The 18272-nt window shown below is 40.6% G+C and overlaps 1 protein-coding gene across 1 annotated transcript; it reads left to right on the top strand.

Annotated features, from left to right (window-relative positions):
* The first annotated feature begins 409 nt into the window (after positions 1–409).
* rhobtb2a (Rho related BTB domain containing 2a) lies at positions 410–17385 on the top strand. Its single transcript, XM_080434380.1, has 11 exons — positions 410–582; positions 3059–3260; positions 6242–6345; positions 7231–7416; positions 7783–8723; positions 8896–9014; positions 10077–10227; positions 11442–11530; positions 11690–11795; positions 13307–16693; positions 17267–17385. Exons 1-10 carry the CDS (start codon positions 524–526, stop codon positions 13510–13512), a joined length of 2163 nt encoding a protein of 720 aa, XP_080290506.1. The 5' UTR covers positions 410–523; the 3' UTR covers positions 13513–16693; positions 17267–17385.
* The last annotated feature ends 887 nt before the right edge of the window (positions 17386–18272 follow it).

The following is an 18272-nucleotide window of genomic DNA, read 5'->3' as shown; positions in this document are numbered from 1 at the left end:
TTAGACACAATTGCTTCTCTTTTACCTAGTTGTATTTCTTAAAACATTTTCACATGCAAAGCGACTTTGAGTACTTAGAAAAGCACTATAGTATTATTATTATTATTAGTAGGCCTAGTAGTGGGCTAGTAGTAAGTAGGCTAATATTTAGAGTGGAGCAGGGACATTCCTACTAGTCAGTCGGACACAAATGGCACCGAATACTGGGAATGACCCAGCAGTGTTTTGTTTTGTAATGAATGGGTTTTGTTGGTGCGCGGTGCCTGTTATTATAGCTACGTACTGTAGGCCTAGGTGACTGAATGACTGAAGGTGGTTCCTTAACGCTGCGCGCCGCTGCAATGGATTCTTGACCTGACACCGCGCTACGCATTTGGCATTGCGGCTGCTGCCTTATAGCTGTTTTTTTCCTGTTACTTTCCTTGAAACATCTGCGGCCGACCGCTCTATTCTCAAGCCTCCTTAACCTTGCCTTGAAAGATGAGGTTACATTGGAGCTGCCGTCAGGTGCAAGCCGCATCCAATGGAGCCCTTTTCATCTCGTTCATCGACCAATCCGATGCACCACTTCCTTATGTTGCGGTAAGTATAGCTGTGGTCCATAGCGTTAGAAGAGTTCTTACTTAGTATGTTACTTCCTATCCGTTGCCTGAAAACCCCTGGTAGCGCAGCGGCCGCAGCCTCTCGTCTCTAGTAAAGATAAAAGATGCACTTTCGCTACTCACCTAAATAAAGACGGTTTTAAGATGCTGAAAGCCTACTTTCCTTAGTGGAAACACTTGGAGCCACCCACTTCACGTCTAAAATACACCTTTTGACCAAAATGTAAAATAGTTTTTACATTTTTTGTTATACCGCTGCGCCCTCTACAGATCTTGTCTATAGAACAAATCCATTGACCGGATCTGTAGAGGGCGCATTCCCGCATTGGAGTAACTAAAACATTTTTTTCCATCCGGTGGATTATTTTATATTTTGGTCAAAAAGTGTATTTTAGACGTGAGGTGGGGGGCTCCGAATGTTCACACTAAGGAAAGTAGGCTTTCAACAACTTAAAACCGTCTTTGTTTTGGTGATTAGCGAAAGTGTATTTTTATTTTTTTACTAGAGATGAGAGGCTGCGACCGCTGCGCTACCGGGGGTGTTAGGGCAACGGATCTAAAGTCACATAGCGTTAAGGAAAACTCCTTATAGCTAGGAAAGAAGGAGAAACAGCATGTTTTGTGCAGCGTAACCAAGTAAATCAAGCGGTTGCAGTCGATGTTTTGTGATGTAGCCTACAGCCTACACAGCTATAAACACCACTTGGAAGCCCTACTGGATGTTACATAACGAGTAATGCAGCGGCGCCGAGCGAACAGCGACCTGACTTGTTGGAAAAGGGAATGAATGCTCCACCGGTATAGTGGCTCTGCAAATCCTATCATCTCTTGTATTATTTATGATAATAAGTCCACAGCGGGCATATCGATGATCTGTTCATGTATGGTCTGGGGCTGGAAGCCTGTGCCTAGTTCACATCAATTTATACATTCCTGGGTTGCGCAATGTACAGTAGATTTGGAAAAATACAACCGAGACGAAAACAATGTAGGATAGCATAGCTTAGAATGGACGTAAGTTTATGGTATCATGTTTGTTTGTTTGTCTAGCCTAATAAGACTCAAGTAGATTTTTTGCTCACTACGAGTGGACCTGCGCCCAATATTCAATAGACTAGTTTTGTTAACGTATTGCAACGGGCAGGTGAGTATAGCTACTCGTTTCTGCATCTAATGCTTATTATTTTAGACCTTATGGATGGGATGCATTATGTGGGATTGACTGATTGGTAGCGATGAGGATCAATGTTGGTTGTCTTGTCAGTGAAAGACACCCTCTTGTTAAATGAAACTAGGCTATAGTCTATTTCGTGTCAGTGAATAATAGTTTATTGTGTTGCTACTATTCCTGAATGGTTGTACATAGATAACGGTAGAATGTATTGCATTATTAAACATAATTAAAAAATAGTGGAAAGCGCAATGCTTTCTTATGGTTTGTGATCATATAAAACGATGGTTTGTTTTGTTTTTCCAAAAGGCTACACAGTCTAACCATGAATGGGTCTGTTTTTATGAATGGACCATGTTCCCCGAACTGCAGCATCAAATATGTTGATCAAATTGGCAAGTGCAGAGGCTGTTGGAAAGCATTCAGATAACAGGTTAGAAGGTGAATGGGAGAGCAAAGATCTTGTAATACTGTATTACAAGATAGACTGATTGTGGATCATCAATTTGACAATCCAGGGTCATTATGTTCTCTTAATTTACTCACTAAATAATTCTAAATCAAAGGGTTCTAATGCTTTGATTTAACAGACTATTTATGCAGGATGGCCTGGCAGGGGCTGACATGTGCCAGTATGCCAACATACAGGGCCCATTTTCAAGAGATTACAAAACACATGTAGTCTATTTAGCTATTTCTGTCATTACATTGAGTAAAATCGCTGTTGTATTTGTGAGTCAACATTCTATGGCACAGAGTATCTGCTTGAGCATAATCGGACATGACCATTTGACCAGGAAATGCAAGCGAGGACGGGCAGTGTTCTTGCAGCTGACGGATGAAATTACAGAATTGGCATGGTTGCATCAGCCTTCATGCACTTAAAGCTAAAAATATCTCTTTATTTGGTTATACTCAGAAAGGAATTTGTTTTATTAATATCGTCTAGATGTGACTGAGAGATTTGTACTATTTGAAAATGTCTCTGCTGTTTGGTTGTCTCTTTAAATCCTCTTCTCTGTATCAAGAACAAGGACAAGGGAAATTGTGAATTGGCACAGCCAGCTACTTTCACAGAGCAGTCACATGACATGATGCTCCATTGATAGCTCTGCAGACCGAATGAGCAATGCAGATTAAGACAAGTCAAAGGGTCTAATTGCTGTATTGATTCGTCATGTTCTACTGCATAAGTGAATACTAAAATTATAGGGTTACAAGGGGGCTGCTTCAATTTCTTCGACTTAATGTTGTAAATAATGTCTGAATCTTTACATTGTGACAGGTCCCAGTTGACAGATTCTGATATGGACTATGAGAGGCCAAACGTTGAAACTATCAAGTGTGTGGTGGTTGGAGACAATGCTGTTGGGAAGACCCGGCTCATCTGTGCCCGGGCCTGCAATGCCACGCTTACACAGTACCAGCTTCTCGCCACACATGTTCCCACAGTCTGGGCAATTGACCAGTACAGAGTTTGCCAGGAAGTAAGTAATCCTTGGATTCCGATTGTAATATGCTCACCACTCTGCACATGTTTGTCCTGCTTGTGCCCTTAATCTGTCTCTCAGACTCGTTTAGACTTATCATCACTGATAAAAAATAATTTGTCTCATTGCTCATTAGGCTGAAATTCCCATTTTTTGTTTACAAAGACATGACAAGCAGATAACAATAAAGCAAAATAATATAAAAAGAAACAAAGAAAAATCCACCCGTGAAGGTACAAACTAAGTACAAGTTACAAAATACAAAGGTGATCAGATTTCCCTTTTAGGTACAGTACAAGGACATAGTGATGTTAGTAAAGATAGAAAAGAACCTCAAATTGTATCATATATTGTTGGTTTCCTCCTAACAATATATTTTCTGTACAGTAGTAAGAATGTCAATTCGTTCAACCAATGCTTCTGAGAGAGGGGATTGTCAGATTTACAATTGTGAAGGATTCTTTTTTTTCCCAGGTGTGCCAGCAAGTAAAACAAAGTATTTTTTTTCAGCTTGTGGAGCAAGCTGGTCTATATTCAGTCGCTAGTAGTGATTTCTTTCAACACTTTCTCCTCATTGGCTGTCCTTTAAGCCAAGTCTGCAATGCCTTCCCATACTCTGAATGAATAGAAGAACGGTCGCCCCAAAACATGCTCGTCCTGGGTCAAATCCGGCGACGTCTGAGCGGTCGGACCCACGTATGTCTGGCCACATAAGTCCACTCGCTTAAGTCGAGCGAGAGTTTTGCTCAAGCGGGGCGAGTGGTCCGCCACTGGGGGCGAGAGGTCCACCATTGGGGGCGAGCGGTCTTCTGAAAAAATAGGGGTGAGTGTGATTTGGGGCGAGTTACCCTCTGGAATAGGCGTAAAAGCTCCGGTCACATAATTTGATGCGTCATCATCACTGAATCAGTCAGCGCAACACGTTCACCCGAACGTCCTCTCAGGCTATGGGGTCACATAAGACGGTAGCACGGGTCCGCCCGGAACCGAATGTCTGAGCCCCGAACCGAGAATCGAACCGGGTCGGGACCAAAATGTTAACTTGTCCCTCGGGCACGGGTCGGCTCAGTTCCAATTGCCACGGGTCTCGGTCGGATCCATTTGAAATGGATGGACCCGTATGGAGGACCCGACAACCAGCTTTCTATTATTATTGTTATATTAATCTCTTTAACCTTTGGTTTTAAAATTAGACATATGCGTTGTAATTACGCTCCAAAATCCATATCGTCTGTTCTCGCAGCCGATTGAAACACAGCCATTCTCAAGCGCTGCACTGCTGCTGAAGTTGATCACCATGAAGGTTTTTTAGCAGGTGAAACGCAAACAAAAGCCACGGGAAGATGCAAGTGGGAACGTCGTCTGTGTTGAGCATGTTTATGGACATTATCTTTATCTGTACATGGGTACAGGCGGTATAAAGTCGGCGAAAATGTTCTCTGTCTGTCTACAACACAAAGCAGAACGCACTCGACGCAGCTGAGGCTTGTCTGTGATTTCTCTGTTGGGGCAGGGGGGAGCAGGAGGTGACTGACACACATGGCTAATCTGAATACCACAGTGATTTTAGCTTTAAATAAGCTCCGGGTCCAGTACGGTCGGACCGGGTCTAATAAATTTGAATTATCCTCGGTTCGTTTCGGAACGGGTCCAGTTTCCTTCTGACCCGTTTCGGGACGGGTCCACTTATACACAGGTCCGTTTCAGACTGGGTCCGTTTCAGACTGGGTCCGTTTCTGACTGGGTCTATTTTTGGACCTGTGCTACCCTCTGGTCACATCACACCTGCCGGCACTACATAAAGAGGGAAATATCAAATGTGTGTGCATCAATGGTTCAATAATCTAAACATGTTTTATTTGATTGATGAATGGCCCAAACAACACAGTTTACAGAGAGCCCCCCACAACATTGTCAGCAGTCTGTCTGAGTCTGATACAATAGCCTAGTTAAATTATTAGATCATTAGAAACTCTGCAGCCGCAATGAGGCACTCAGGTCAGGATTATATTGCATAAAAATGTATAGATTAATAAAAAATGAAATTCGCTATGTCTCTGAGACAGTGTTCAAAGGAGTTGAATATGTTATTTAAAACTGCAGTTTTTATTAGAAGCCTTAGTACCTTTTTTTTTAATTCATGCCTGTAATGCACGAGTGCATGAATAAATCCACTATTGTGAAAGGCACCTTAATTTTACCCTTTTGAGTTTAATATATATATATCACCCGAGGAAGCGGAAGCGAAACGCGTTGTGCAAACAATAAAAAAGCAAAATCAGTCCTGAGGAGTGTGCGGTCCCATCTTTTGAAGGTTTTCACCTTTTAGCTTTATACATAGCTCTTGCGCTGACCTGCACCTCCAGTCAGGGTCTAACAAGATGTGCACAAGTCCTATTTAGTATATATATATATATATATATATATATATATAGAGAGAGAGAGAGAGAGAGAGAGAGAGAGAGAGAGAGAGATATAGGTCATGTTTTGTAAGATGCAAGAGTTGTGACACTTTTCAAGGGTTTTAGCTTGCCACAAGCTGGTATAATATGACTGTGTATTTTCTTGTTTATGTTTATGATGATTCAGACCTTGTACAAAGGCTGGTGTTGTTAACGCCATACTGGTGACTTAATTTTAAAGGAGTAGTTCACCCAAAAAAAACATATTTTCTATCAATTACACACCCCACGAAGCCTTGAATTCTTGGAGATTCTTTTTTTGTATTTTATTATTCCTAAGGAGACTCCGCCGAGGGTGTGTAACTTTTTGGGTGAACTTCTCCTTTAAGCATTAGATCTGTGTTGATTTATTGTCATTCTCTTGCTTGCATGAATAATTTAATTCATTGTATGGTTTCCTTGTTTGCTGTGATGTGGCTTTGACTCTCACTTTCTTTTCATATGAGTTGTGTTTTTTTCAGTGTTTTGTTTATTCTTTGTATTAATACGTGCATACATTTTCTACTATGTTACTAGGTTCTAGAGCGCTCCAGAGATGTGGTAGACGATGTCAGTGTCTCCCTTCGCCTCTGGGATACTTTTGGGGACCATCACAAGGACCGCCGTTTTGCATATGGCAGGTAAGCTTATCATCACCTTTTTTATTTTTATTTAACCTTTATTTAACCAGTAAAATCACATTGAGACCATTGTCTCTTTTACGAGTGTGCACTGGCCAAGAGAAGAGGCAAATAAATGTTACACAGCTCTGCCAGTAACAACAATACAGGACATAACAAAGACAAACATGACATCCCAATACCAAAAACCTACTACCAAGGGAGGCTCAGAGAGAGTCTAAATAGCACCAAATACAGACTATTAAAAGGCTAATAACAACAATACATCATAAAACGACTAAACTAATATAAAACTAAGATCACAGCATTTGCTACTCGTCAAAGCAGGAGCAATGGCTGGAGAGTGACAGACAAGGGTGGTAAGAATATTACTAAATTAGAACTATAAGGAGAAGACACTGGAGCAGCTCAAACTACTGAAGACTCTTTTTATTAAGGTGCTATGTACAAAAAGTATGACTGACGTTTCGATGCTACTATGCATCTTCCTCGACTTTTTGTACTTTTTGTACACCTTAATAATAGAGGCTTCAATTGTTCGAGCTGCCCCAATGTCTTCTCCTTATTTGCTGTTGTCCTGCTCCTGTGATGCGCCAGGCTTGCCTTCGTTTGGCTGAGGCACGGCAGTAGACTCCCTTTCTACTTAATTAGAACTACTCTTACTTGACTTACATATTACTCAAAAAGAAGTCAATACTACTCAATTGAAAGTGCGAAACTAGGTCTTCTAAAGACTACTCTGAGTTACAGTTACTTAGTTACATATGGTATCACATATGGATTCTCATCAACGTGAGGCCCAAGCTACTCATTCACAATAACAAGACGAGAGATCTGATTTTAAATAAACTGAATCAGGACCACTTCTCCTCTTCCTCCCTTCAGGTCTGATGTAGTGGTGTTGTGTTTCTCGATTGCTAACCCCAACTCTCTGTACCATGTGAAGACCATGTGGTACCCTGAGATCAAGCACTTCTGCCCCCGTGCTCCTGTCATCTTGGTGGGCTGTCAGCTGGATCTGCGTTACGCTGATCTGGAAGCCGTCAACAGGGCACGGAGACCATTAGCAAGGTAGCTGTTCACAAGGACTGTTGGTTTTTAAATATTTCTCAGGTATAATCGTATTTCATTAAGAATGCTACTTAGTATTAGGTCGTCAGCAGCACACTGATATACCAAATCACAAAATTAGCAATAAAATAATAATGGAGTGTTCCCTAAAACATGAAGGATAATAACTTGAGGAATACCTTAACCGTAATCACAATATCTAACTTGCTAAACAATTTGATGACCATTTCAGTCCTAATTATCTACACCTGCTGTGGAAATTGATACCTAAGATTATTAATGCATATGCATCTCTCCTTGTTTATAATATTTTCATAATGTTGAAACAGTGCCAGCTGTGGTTCAATGCTTTTTTCTTTCTTCCAGACCCATTAAGTCTAATGAGATTCTGCCTCCAGAAAGGGGCCGTGAGGTAGCCAAGGAGCTGGGAGTGCCATATTATGAGACAAGTGTTGTAGCTCAGTTTGGAGTTAAGGACGTCTTTGATAATGCCATCCGAGCTGCGCTAATCTCACGCCGTCACTTGCAATTTTGGAAGTCCCACCTACGAAACGTGCAGCGACCTCTCCTCCAGGCCCCCTTCTTGCCACCCAAACCTCCCCCACCTATTATCACTGTGCCCCCTCCGCCATCCACCACAGAGGAGCACCCAGCACGTCTCCTGGAGGACCCCCACTGTGCTGATGTCATCCTGGTGCTACAGGAGCGACAGAAAATCTTTGCACACAAGATCTACTTGGCAACATCCTCTTCAAAGTTCTATGACCTCTTCATCATGGACTCACGCCCCGAGGAGTCAGACAAGCCCCTGCGGGCTCCCCTCTCTGGCCGAGAGCTTCTGATGCGTGCCGCCAGCTTCGATGTGTGTGAGAGCATTGATGACGGGGACAGGGCTAATCTGCGGGCCTGCACTAGTGATGGAACCCTGAAGGACACTGCAGGGGGCCGACGGGGCAAATTGTTAGCCTCATGGAGTAGGGCCTTTGTCAGTATCCAGGAGGAGCTGGTGGATGACCCCGTAACCTACTGCCCCAGGCCTATGACCGTGGTGCACATGGACCAGTCCATGCAGCTTGGCCCTTTCCGGGCCGTGCTTCGCTACTTGTACACCGGTCAGCTGGATGAACATGAGAAAGAGCTAATGCATATTGCACATATCGCTGAGCTGTTGGAGGTCTTTGACTTGCGGATGATGGTGGCAAACATACTCAACAATGAAGCCTTCATGAACCAGGAAATCACCAAAGCCTTCCATGTACGACGCACCAACAGAGTGAAAGAGTGCTTGGCCAAAGGCACCTTCTCTGGTGAGAAGATATCTTACTTAGTTTTTTGATATACATCGTGTTTTTGGAATATACTGTATGGAAGATGCTAGATGATGTTAGTACTGAATAAAGCTGTCACTGAGTGCTGTGCCGCTGCGCAGCACCAGAAAGTACAAGTTGTTAATGTGTGTGTGTAATTTCGGTGTTGCAGATGTTGTCTTCAAACTAGACGATGGAACGATAATGGCTCATAAGCCCTTGCTCATCTCTAGCTGTGATTGGATGGCAGCTATGTTCGGTGGGCCTTTTGTGGAGAGCTGCACCAAAGAGGTATGGCATTATTCATGTACAGCCCAGGACAAGGCCTCCGTAGTTTCCACATCACGATCAAGGATAAAACAAGTCTCATCTAAGTAGAGTAATTCCAGAGAATTGAGAGAAAATAACTAAACATACCATATTCTCGATTTACAAATGTATGAATTCTACTATTTTTGAAACTATGAAAATATTTTCTTGACCAACAGACCAACTTTTTTTTATTTATTATATAAAGTAAAATCAAATCAAACACAGACAGGATGAACATGGGGAGCTATCACACGACTTATCATATTAGTGAGAAAATACAAAATACATCACATTTTCACATTATTTTAGACATTCAACAAAAATCTGATCGTACAGGTTTAACATCCTCGGTCCATTTAGTCCATATCCAAAAATTATCTTTCCATTATATTATGTCATATTATCAACATGAGTTATATCAATCCATTCTTCCACTGTAGAATGTGGTTGAAATAATTCTAGTCATAATTCTTCAAAAACTGGCAAAAACGTACTGTAAATGTTTTATGAAAAGTTCATACATTTATGAAACGATGCAGCACATGACAATGGAGTCACAGACCAAACTAACAACACACAACTACCTTTCTCTGTGCAAAGTTAACTTAATTAGGAGCACAAATATGATTAGTTTGTTCTGTGGACCTAATCCATGCCTACATTTACATGTACTGTACATACTGTACAGTACATGCAAATGTCTTACAGTCTTATAGTAGTAAGGAAGCAATAGCTCAGGTGGGCTGTGGGCTGACAAGGCATGTCAGCCCATGGCTGTAATACTCATATATTCTTATTGTCTTTGCTGTTTACTCCTAACTAAGAAGAACTAAGAATTACTCAAATAATGTATGCTCATGCTATCATAGAACTCCACTGAAAAGGTGTGACAAGCCCTGTGTGAAACATAATGTGCTTTTTCTATAAAGCCTTTTTTATCATGGCATAAAAACAAAAGTAGAGCTGATCTTGAAACACTGTGTTGTATTTGTCTTAGGCCCGTAAGTGATGAATTGCCTTGCTTTTTGCCTCTTCTTTTAGGTGTTGTTTCCTAATACAACTCGCAGCTGTATGCGGGCTGTGCTAGAATATCTCTACACCGGGCGGTTTTGTTCTCGACCTGACCTTGACGCCATGGAGCTCATTGTTCTTGCCAACCGTCTTTGCCTCCCCCACCTGGTTGCACTTACAGGTTTTTATTTTGTTCAGTTTAGAATATATAAACAATTGGACTCCATTACTGTTAAGTTGTCACTGTAAAATCCTGGGTTTCAATTTAACCCTGAGAATGTACAAATGGAACAAAATGGACCACCTGGCATCCATTTGGTTCCATTTGTACACTCTCTGAGTTACACTCTTTTATAAGACTGAGGGCCCTATTTTGCGCGTCTTATTTCCAGGTCTTAGCTGGTAATTACGTAATAATGCTACTATCTTATGCGCAATTGCTATTTGCTGAATGCAAACAAACACTTAAGACTCACCAGCAAACCATATTTAATGCCTGGGGGAGTGTTTATACATTAATTAATGGCTATCCTCTGCTAAAATCTGCTATTTTGCCCCTTGACTTAACTAGACTCACCGCATAGCGTTAAGACGTCCTCAGGACCACGTCTTAAGTGCAAAAAGAAAGGTTCGGTTGTAGGACACCGGCAGTTTAACTAAGCCAATTCTAAAATGATTGCCATAATTCAAAGTTCTCTATAATCTGTGAAGTGTCTATGCTAATTCTGTGTATTAAGGGTAAAAAGGAAGTGTCGGGCGGCGCCGGGCACACATTACGCACGCATGCCTAATAGGCAGCCAAAGTCCTACTCACCCCGTATCAATCCATCGGATCTGAAAGACTCATGTTCCACTCACAATTTAAGTGCATTTCAAAGACATATTCCTTCATTAATCCAATGAAATAAAATTAAATAAAGGTTTTTACTGCTGTTTTGCACATAGCCTAGAACCTAGATAGAAAGGGGGAAAATGCTTTAACATTAGGCATCTGAGAATGTGAATATTTTTTGGTTTGTCAATAGATATCACAGATGTGTTTTGAACATGAGACAGTCACATAATTAGAGAGGCTACAGTGATTACGCACATGGCCACGCACATGACATTTCTCATTTCAATGTGATGTTTCTTTCTCTTTTGATCTCACCACTAAAGCACAGCACAGAAAATAGCACTGTGTCTTGCGCTGATCTTAACCCATTTAGACCAGAGGCCGATTCTAAAAACACCTTCTAAATCCTGACCTATCTTTTCTGAAAAACTTCAAATATGTATTCATTATTTCATAATTAAGACGCGCAATAGGGCCCTCAGAGTTAATTAACACTCATGATTTTAAACTGTTACACTATGTTATTCTTTTATTTACTGGTATTGACTTGGTGGTTTCAGAACTCTACACAGTAACAGTGTTGATGGAGGCAGCTATGATGGGGGCCGATATTGACGGAGATGTTCTGGTCTACTTGGATATGGCCCAGGTACAGTTGTCGCTCAGTCATTGCAAAGTGGAACTACAAAGCATAGTCATGCATACACTGCACACATTATTGTTGAGTAAAGGCTTTTTTGATAAGCAATTATTATACTGTTAATAATAATAATGCTATAATTGATGTACTATTATTGTCTCTCCACAGTTCCATTGTGCCCTGCAGCTCACTGGGTGGTGCCTTCACCACATCTGCACGAATTATAACAGTGTGTGCCGCAAGTTTCCTCGAGACATGAAGGCCAAGTCTACAGGTAATACACTCTTGACCCAGTAAAGTGCTTCTACTCATAGGACTAGGGTTCGAGTTAGGTTTAGGTTTAGAGAATGCCTCTCAAATATTTCAGTGATGATATCTTTTTGTAGGCCAGGCCAGAAATTTATCCCATTCCCACCGCAGAATAACATGGATGTTTTGCATTGGGTTATGGATACAAATTTAATAAAATTATAACACACTTTGTTCAACAAGATAATCTGCACAAATCAATACACTTTACAATTATTTAATTTAAGAGAGGAAATACATTTACATTTAAAAAAGCAAAACAACTTTAAAATTCATGATTGAGATAGTAATGTGTGTAATTTATGTCAGAACAAAAATGTTAAACTCTCTTAGGTTTGTGTTAAACACATACCGATACCTAAATATTACCTTATTAGATTCTATGATTTGTTTTTAAGGCTACTGTGGCAAGTGTTGCATTGGTCATTGCAAGCGGTAACACGCCATCCCACCAGTCTTTTGAGCAGGAGCACGCGCATGCACATGGATCGATTAAAAACAACCCTTAAAGGTTCTATGACATTCATTTCATGTTTTTTGGGGGGTTTTATGACCTCAATTACACCCAAAAAATCTGAACTTTGAACATTCAGTGGATTTTCTGTGGTCTGGGGTTTTCTGAATAATTAGGCTGAAAAGTAATCTGAGCTTGGCCCTTCGGCAGTGAGGTCACAGCCGATTAATCCCGCCCACTCTCCTCCTCGCCCCTCCCCTCCCCTATCCTTTCCTTTGGGGGGGAGGGCGGAGCAGAGGCGATGATTGACAGGCAAAATCCCTCACCAGCGACACCCGCAGGCAAAGATTTATTTTTTCATTGCAGTTGAAAATGTTTTAGAAATGTGAGAGAAAAACACCTGCCATGGATCAATGGAGTGGAATTTTTTGTTAAAACCTTCTATACACATTTGAAGGACCATGACAAAGACTTTTAATGTGTGGTAAAACTGAACGTCATGAAACCTTTAAGTTCATACCTCAACAAAGTTTACTAAGGCTGCTGACTGCCGGGTGTCACACCAGCGTGAATTAACATAGGAACGAGCCTAGATCGGCCTAGATGCATATCAATTGTAGCCTGGCATGGGCAGACAAATATCACTGCGTAGATATTAGTCTGAAATCTCTGTGTGGAACCTGTATTTCCGAGGGGCAAATTCCAAAAATGCCTCTGGTGATAAACCCGCCCCACATTTGCATACTGGGCCCTGATTGGTCCCTCACAACTTCGGAGGCAGAGAAGTACAATCTCTATTGAGAGGGGCCAGACCTAATCTGCAATGGCAGATTCGTCTGGAACCAGGCTATATCAATTGTCCATTGTGTGACCTGTAGTGTAGGTGTTAAGCGACGTGCATGTGACGTCTTTAAAATAGCGTCCCACCGGAGATAGATTCGCCAATGCAACACTGGTCACAACCTTAAAATTATGCTGCCATATGTGTTGGACTTCCTAAAGCTTCTCAATTGTTTCGCTAGAAAACCAGGAATACTTTGAGAAAAACAGATGGCCACCTGTGTGGTACCTGAAGGAGGACGATCACTACCAAAGAGCGCGCAAGGAGCGGGACAAGGAGGATTATCTGTACCAGAGACGACAATGTAAACGCAAATGGCTCTTCTGGAACCTTCCCTCATCCCCCTCTTCAAACTCTCCTTCCTCTGGTTCATCGGCTGTCATTTGAAGGTGTGGTAAGGTCAGGTCCACTCTCCAGATCACAGTGGCAAATGATAGAGGATAAGCATCATCGGCTACATGGGCCCTGTAATTTAGGACTGCAATCTCTGCTTCTATTTTCTGCCTCTGCAGTCAAGCTGTACCTCTTCTGGCTTTGCAAAGTCAGCTCAACCTGACAATGAAAGCGATGAGCTTCTGTTTTTAGATTTTTATGTTTGCCTACAACATCCATTGCAATGTACTGACTATGAGAGTCAACCTATTGATTATTATAAACTATATCCCACCAAAGGGAGACATGAGTTCAGTTCATAACGGGGGAATCTGCTGGAACAGAACTTTTATGTTATAAATCATGACTAAGGTGATACTGTAATTAATGAAACTACCATAACTGACAACAAAGTGCTGCTTATCAGCTGTAATGACCAGCAATTCAACACAGAACTCAAACCTCAGAGATTTAACACTTTGCCCTTAAGTGTTTGTACAATCTAAATGGCATGTACATGTACAGTATGATCTTCTCAACAGGAAATATATAAATATAAAAATAAATATAGGAAGTGATTGGTTTAAGTTATACACGGAACATTATGACAGCTGAAACCTCAGTAGAAGAACATGACAGCACTGGCATGTTTATGGCCTGCTTTATTTTGTACAGTCATTCTGTTGATGAATGTTTGTGTACAGCTTGCACAGCTAATGGTAATGTGAGTCTGGGTATGCTCAATATTATTAAAGTATTGTGGTGAATTGTGGACTATCATCACAAAAGGGCTTCAGTTTACATGAATGCAAAATGTGTCCTCTGAATTGACACAAGAGGTCCCAAGTAATAGTAAATATCAGTATTTTGTATAAGAAAAGAAAAGGGGGGGGAAGCCGGCAAACTCAAGCTTTCCTTGAAATTTGCCAGTTGTACTCGATCAAACCTGTCATGTTCCCCACGCATAGTATGTAGTAGGCTATGTAAACTTTGACTTGATCAATTCTACTTAATCACTGTCACCCTGAACAGCACCCTAACCCGATCTAATGTACTACGTAATTGATAGCTAAGTTCCTGGAAGGTCCGGCTGTACTTGACTCCTCGCACCATCATCCTTCTGTGATGGTGTGCTTGACATGTCAGTCACTGTTGCCGAATCGGCCTTTTGGAGATTTGTCGTGGATGATCCTACGATGTGATTTGACTGCATGCAGTTGCCTGTTACACAAGTGTGGGAGGCTTGCTTATGCCTGGGTTACTGTCATTCATCCTGCTGCTTCTACACACCTCTAGCACTTTTTGGACTCTACCCCACAGAAACCTACTGTACAAGAACCTTCTGTTGCAGCATCTCATTGGATGGCACTGAGGACAATAGCTACAGTGTCCTAACATGCTGCAGCAGATTAAAATGGCACCTGGACAGGCCATAGGATTATGGTGTTAAAACTGTTGAAGGAATATTATGAAGAGACTCAATTGAAATCATATGACTCTTATCTTCAATTGTTTTGCACATTTCATGGCACATGCTGAAGAAAGTGTATTAATCGCTCTGCTGCACTGCTGTGCTTGATTGAAAGATAGCCTGTGGCATTGTTTGGTTTATACTGTACAAGTGTGGTGCTTATTGACTATCACAAGAATTGTTTAACTGAGTAATTTCCATTCCTCTCTAATGTGCAGTTACCATTAAGTGCTGCAGGCTATGAGCAGCCAGCTACAGTATTTCTCAGTTAATACATACAGTAAATTGCACATAGACTTGACTTATCCTAATTGCAGTCAAATATGATTATCAGAAATGCTTGCATATCCATTGTGACCTTCCTATTAGTTCATATTTTACCTGGTGCTGGCCTCCAGTTACAGTATGTCTAAGATGTAATATACATGACAATTACAGGTAGTTTAAATGCACTAACACAGCACAAGAAAATAAAAAGTTTGTAGAATTGAAAATACCAAGCCATTATGGTGAACCCAGTAAGAATATGCTAGAATACTGAAATGCATTTGTTATATATAACATAACTAAAATAACTAAATATTGATTGCAGAATTTGCTTTGCAGCACATGTTGAACGGCTTGCTTTAAAAACGGATTGTTTAGATTTAAGACTGTTTTCAATTGTTTTCTTCTTTTCTTATTGGATACCAACAAGGAGCTTTAAATGATTGGATTTTATAAAGTAGTTTGTGACAAAAAAAATCCTGCATCAAGTCCATACCTATAAACTAGACTGCATGAACAAGGCTTGCCAGATAATTTATTTGTAATTTTTAAACATTAAGATACAGATTAGATGGTGCTGGTGCTCTAAGCAATGGCTTCACATTGTTTTAAGATGCTTTAATGTGTTTCTAAATAAATGGGGATATTAATTTTTTATAAGAGGCCTAACTTATCCAAATGATAAGCGGAGTGATAAACCTCCAGAGCAATGTTCCTGTCAGTCTCAGTTTAAATTGATCCATGTATGCTTTCCTTTTATTTTGGCCAGTTAACTCTATTGCGCCCGATTTTGAGGTGATACTGGTGATACATATTTATGGTTTGATTGCAGAAGGGGCTTTTATTGCTTAAATATTTTAATTTGCCTTCCTGGTACGGGTGATCAATTTCACTGATTTACATAGACATGCATTTCCTTTCTCAGTGAACCTTCTTCTGCTGATGTACATTAAAGACGACACCTCATGCCTTAATGTACAGTGAAGTGTGTGGTATTACAGTACTGTAAATAGCGTTACTGTGGTTACTTGTTTGTGTAACGAAAGGTGTGTTCATTTACCATGGTACTCTAGGTTGTACGTGTATATGTAAGTGACAGTGTACATGCTACATAGTACATAATTGTGACAGTAAAATAATTGTGTTCACATTTGGGTGCGCTGTGAGAGCGTGCTTTTAATAGTTTGAACAGTGCTTAGCCTTATGTTATGCCACCGAGACCTCACTAGACTAACCTAATGACAGACCATCAATCAATGACATCTCCCATTAAATGAATGCAGGGAATTCAAAATTTGTTTCATCATTTAGGAGTAGGCTAATTGCATAATGGTAATGAGGTCCTATTGGGAGTCAGTATCATTATAAAACAAGCAAATATTGTTGCTTTTTAGTGTTCCCCACCAACGGTGCAACAACTCTCCTTAACACTACAATGTCAACTAATAGAGCACTGAAGTCTGATGTCACTGCCACTAAAGGGCGCTGTTTCACAGGTTCGTGGCTTTATTTTTTGTGTTGAAATCCCCATTTGGGAATCTTAGATCACTTCATATAAGAACTGTGTTCCAAACATAAACACACCACCCCGGCGTTTTTGTCAGGGGGGTGGCTCTGCATCGTTTATGATATTCATTCATATTTGATACAGCCTGTTTCTGGCGAAAATTGAATGAATTTTGCCTTAAAAGTCTTAAGAACTACTACTTCCGGGTCTGATATCACTGTCCCTACAGCAGCCGCGTTCATGGGAAATTTAAGTCTTTGGGTTGTTTGACTCGTTTCTAGCGTTTATATTGTGTTACTCTTTGGGTAAATGTGTACATTTACACCTTCAGTCGATGCTTTATATCCATATGAGTAAAATCATAAAAAAAAAAGTCAGGCGTGTTTATTTTTGGAACACAGTTCCAGAAGCGATCTAAGATTCCCCAATGAGGATATCAACACAAAAAGTAAAGCCATGAACCTGCGAAAAGCGCCCTCTACTGGTAGTGATGTCAGGACTTCGGCGCTCTATTGAGAATTCAGTAACTTGATTACTGATTACCTCTACAAAACAGGTGAAATGTTTAAGCTGAAGTATTTTGAACACAATAATAGTAATACAAAAAAATATTTTATAATAGTCAATAATGTCAACTTGTAACTACTGTAATTCTTCAAAACAAAGAGCAGCCTGTGGCTATGCCAGATTGCACATATCTGGTTAGCATAGGTTAACATTGAAATTCTGATAAAACAAGACACAGCGTGGTAACAGCGTGGCTTCTCTGTGCAATAGAAAAGGCTTTCATATAGTAGCTAAATTAAGTAGCAGTTATCTGGCTAACTAGCTACACCGTAAAATGTCTTCTGTCTTATTGTAGTGGGAGAATTGCTTTCATTCATCCTTTTACATTGGGTCGGGTTACACACTATATTCATGCCTACACATCACCAGATGTGCTAACGTGAGCTTTGTGTGAACTGTGGTGTAGCAGTGTTAGCTGAGCTGTGTGGTTCTCTGTATACACGTGGCAGTGTGAGCTGCGCTGTGATTGATCTACGTTTTTGGGGACAGAGATGCTGTACTGTACATACCAACTCTGTTCTAGATGGCTGGGCCCTTCGGTGCCATGCCGTAAAAAAAATAATACAATTTTAGGAAAACATTGATTCTTGCATCCCAATTTTTGCCAGTGTGGTTCATATTTTTTTTTATGGTAATTGACATTACATCTTTAGTCTGTGTCTATGCTGGTCTGCAGGATTGCACATATCACAACTGATGTTATGGGTTAACTTAACCACTGATTTAAAAAAAATAACAAATAGGCTAATGTTACCAATGATAAAATGACAGAATCATTAACAGGTTAAACTTATCTCAAAGTTTCTCCTTTGGGGAAAGTGAATTGCAGCAACTTGCTTGGTAGCCTAAGAGTGACATGATAGCTAATACAAGCCACAACATTAGACATTAGTTAGATTACATACATAAAGCATTTTGGTGCAGTAACATTAGTTATACCTTTGGGAATATCCACTTAAAGTT

The sequence above is a fragment of the Gymnoscopelus braueri genome (genome assembly GCF_963280865.1).
Source record: "Gymnoscopelus braueri genome assembly, chromosome: 7".
In the NCBI taxonomy this organism is placed as follows: domain Eukaryota; kingdom Metazoa; phylum Chordata; class Actinopteri; order Myctophiformes; family Myctophidae; genus Gymnoscopelus; species Gymnoscopelus braueri.
Note: the sequence above shows the minus strand (reverse complement) of the source record. Positions and strands in the feature narration are given on the sequence as shown.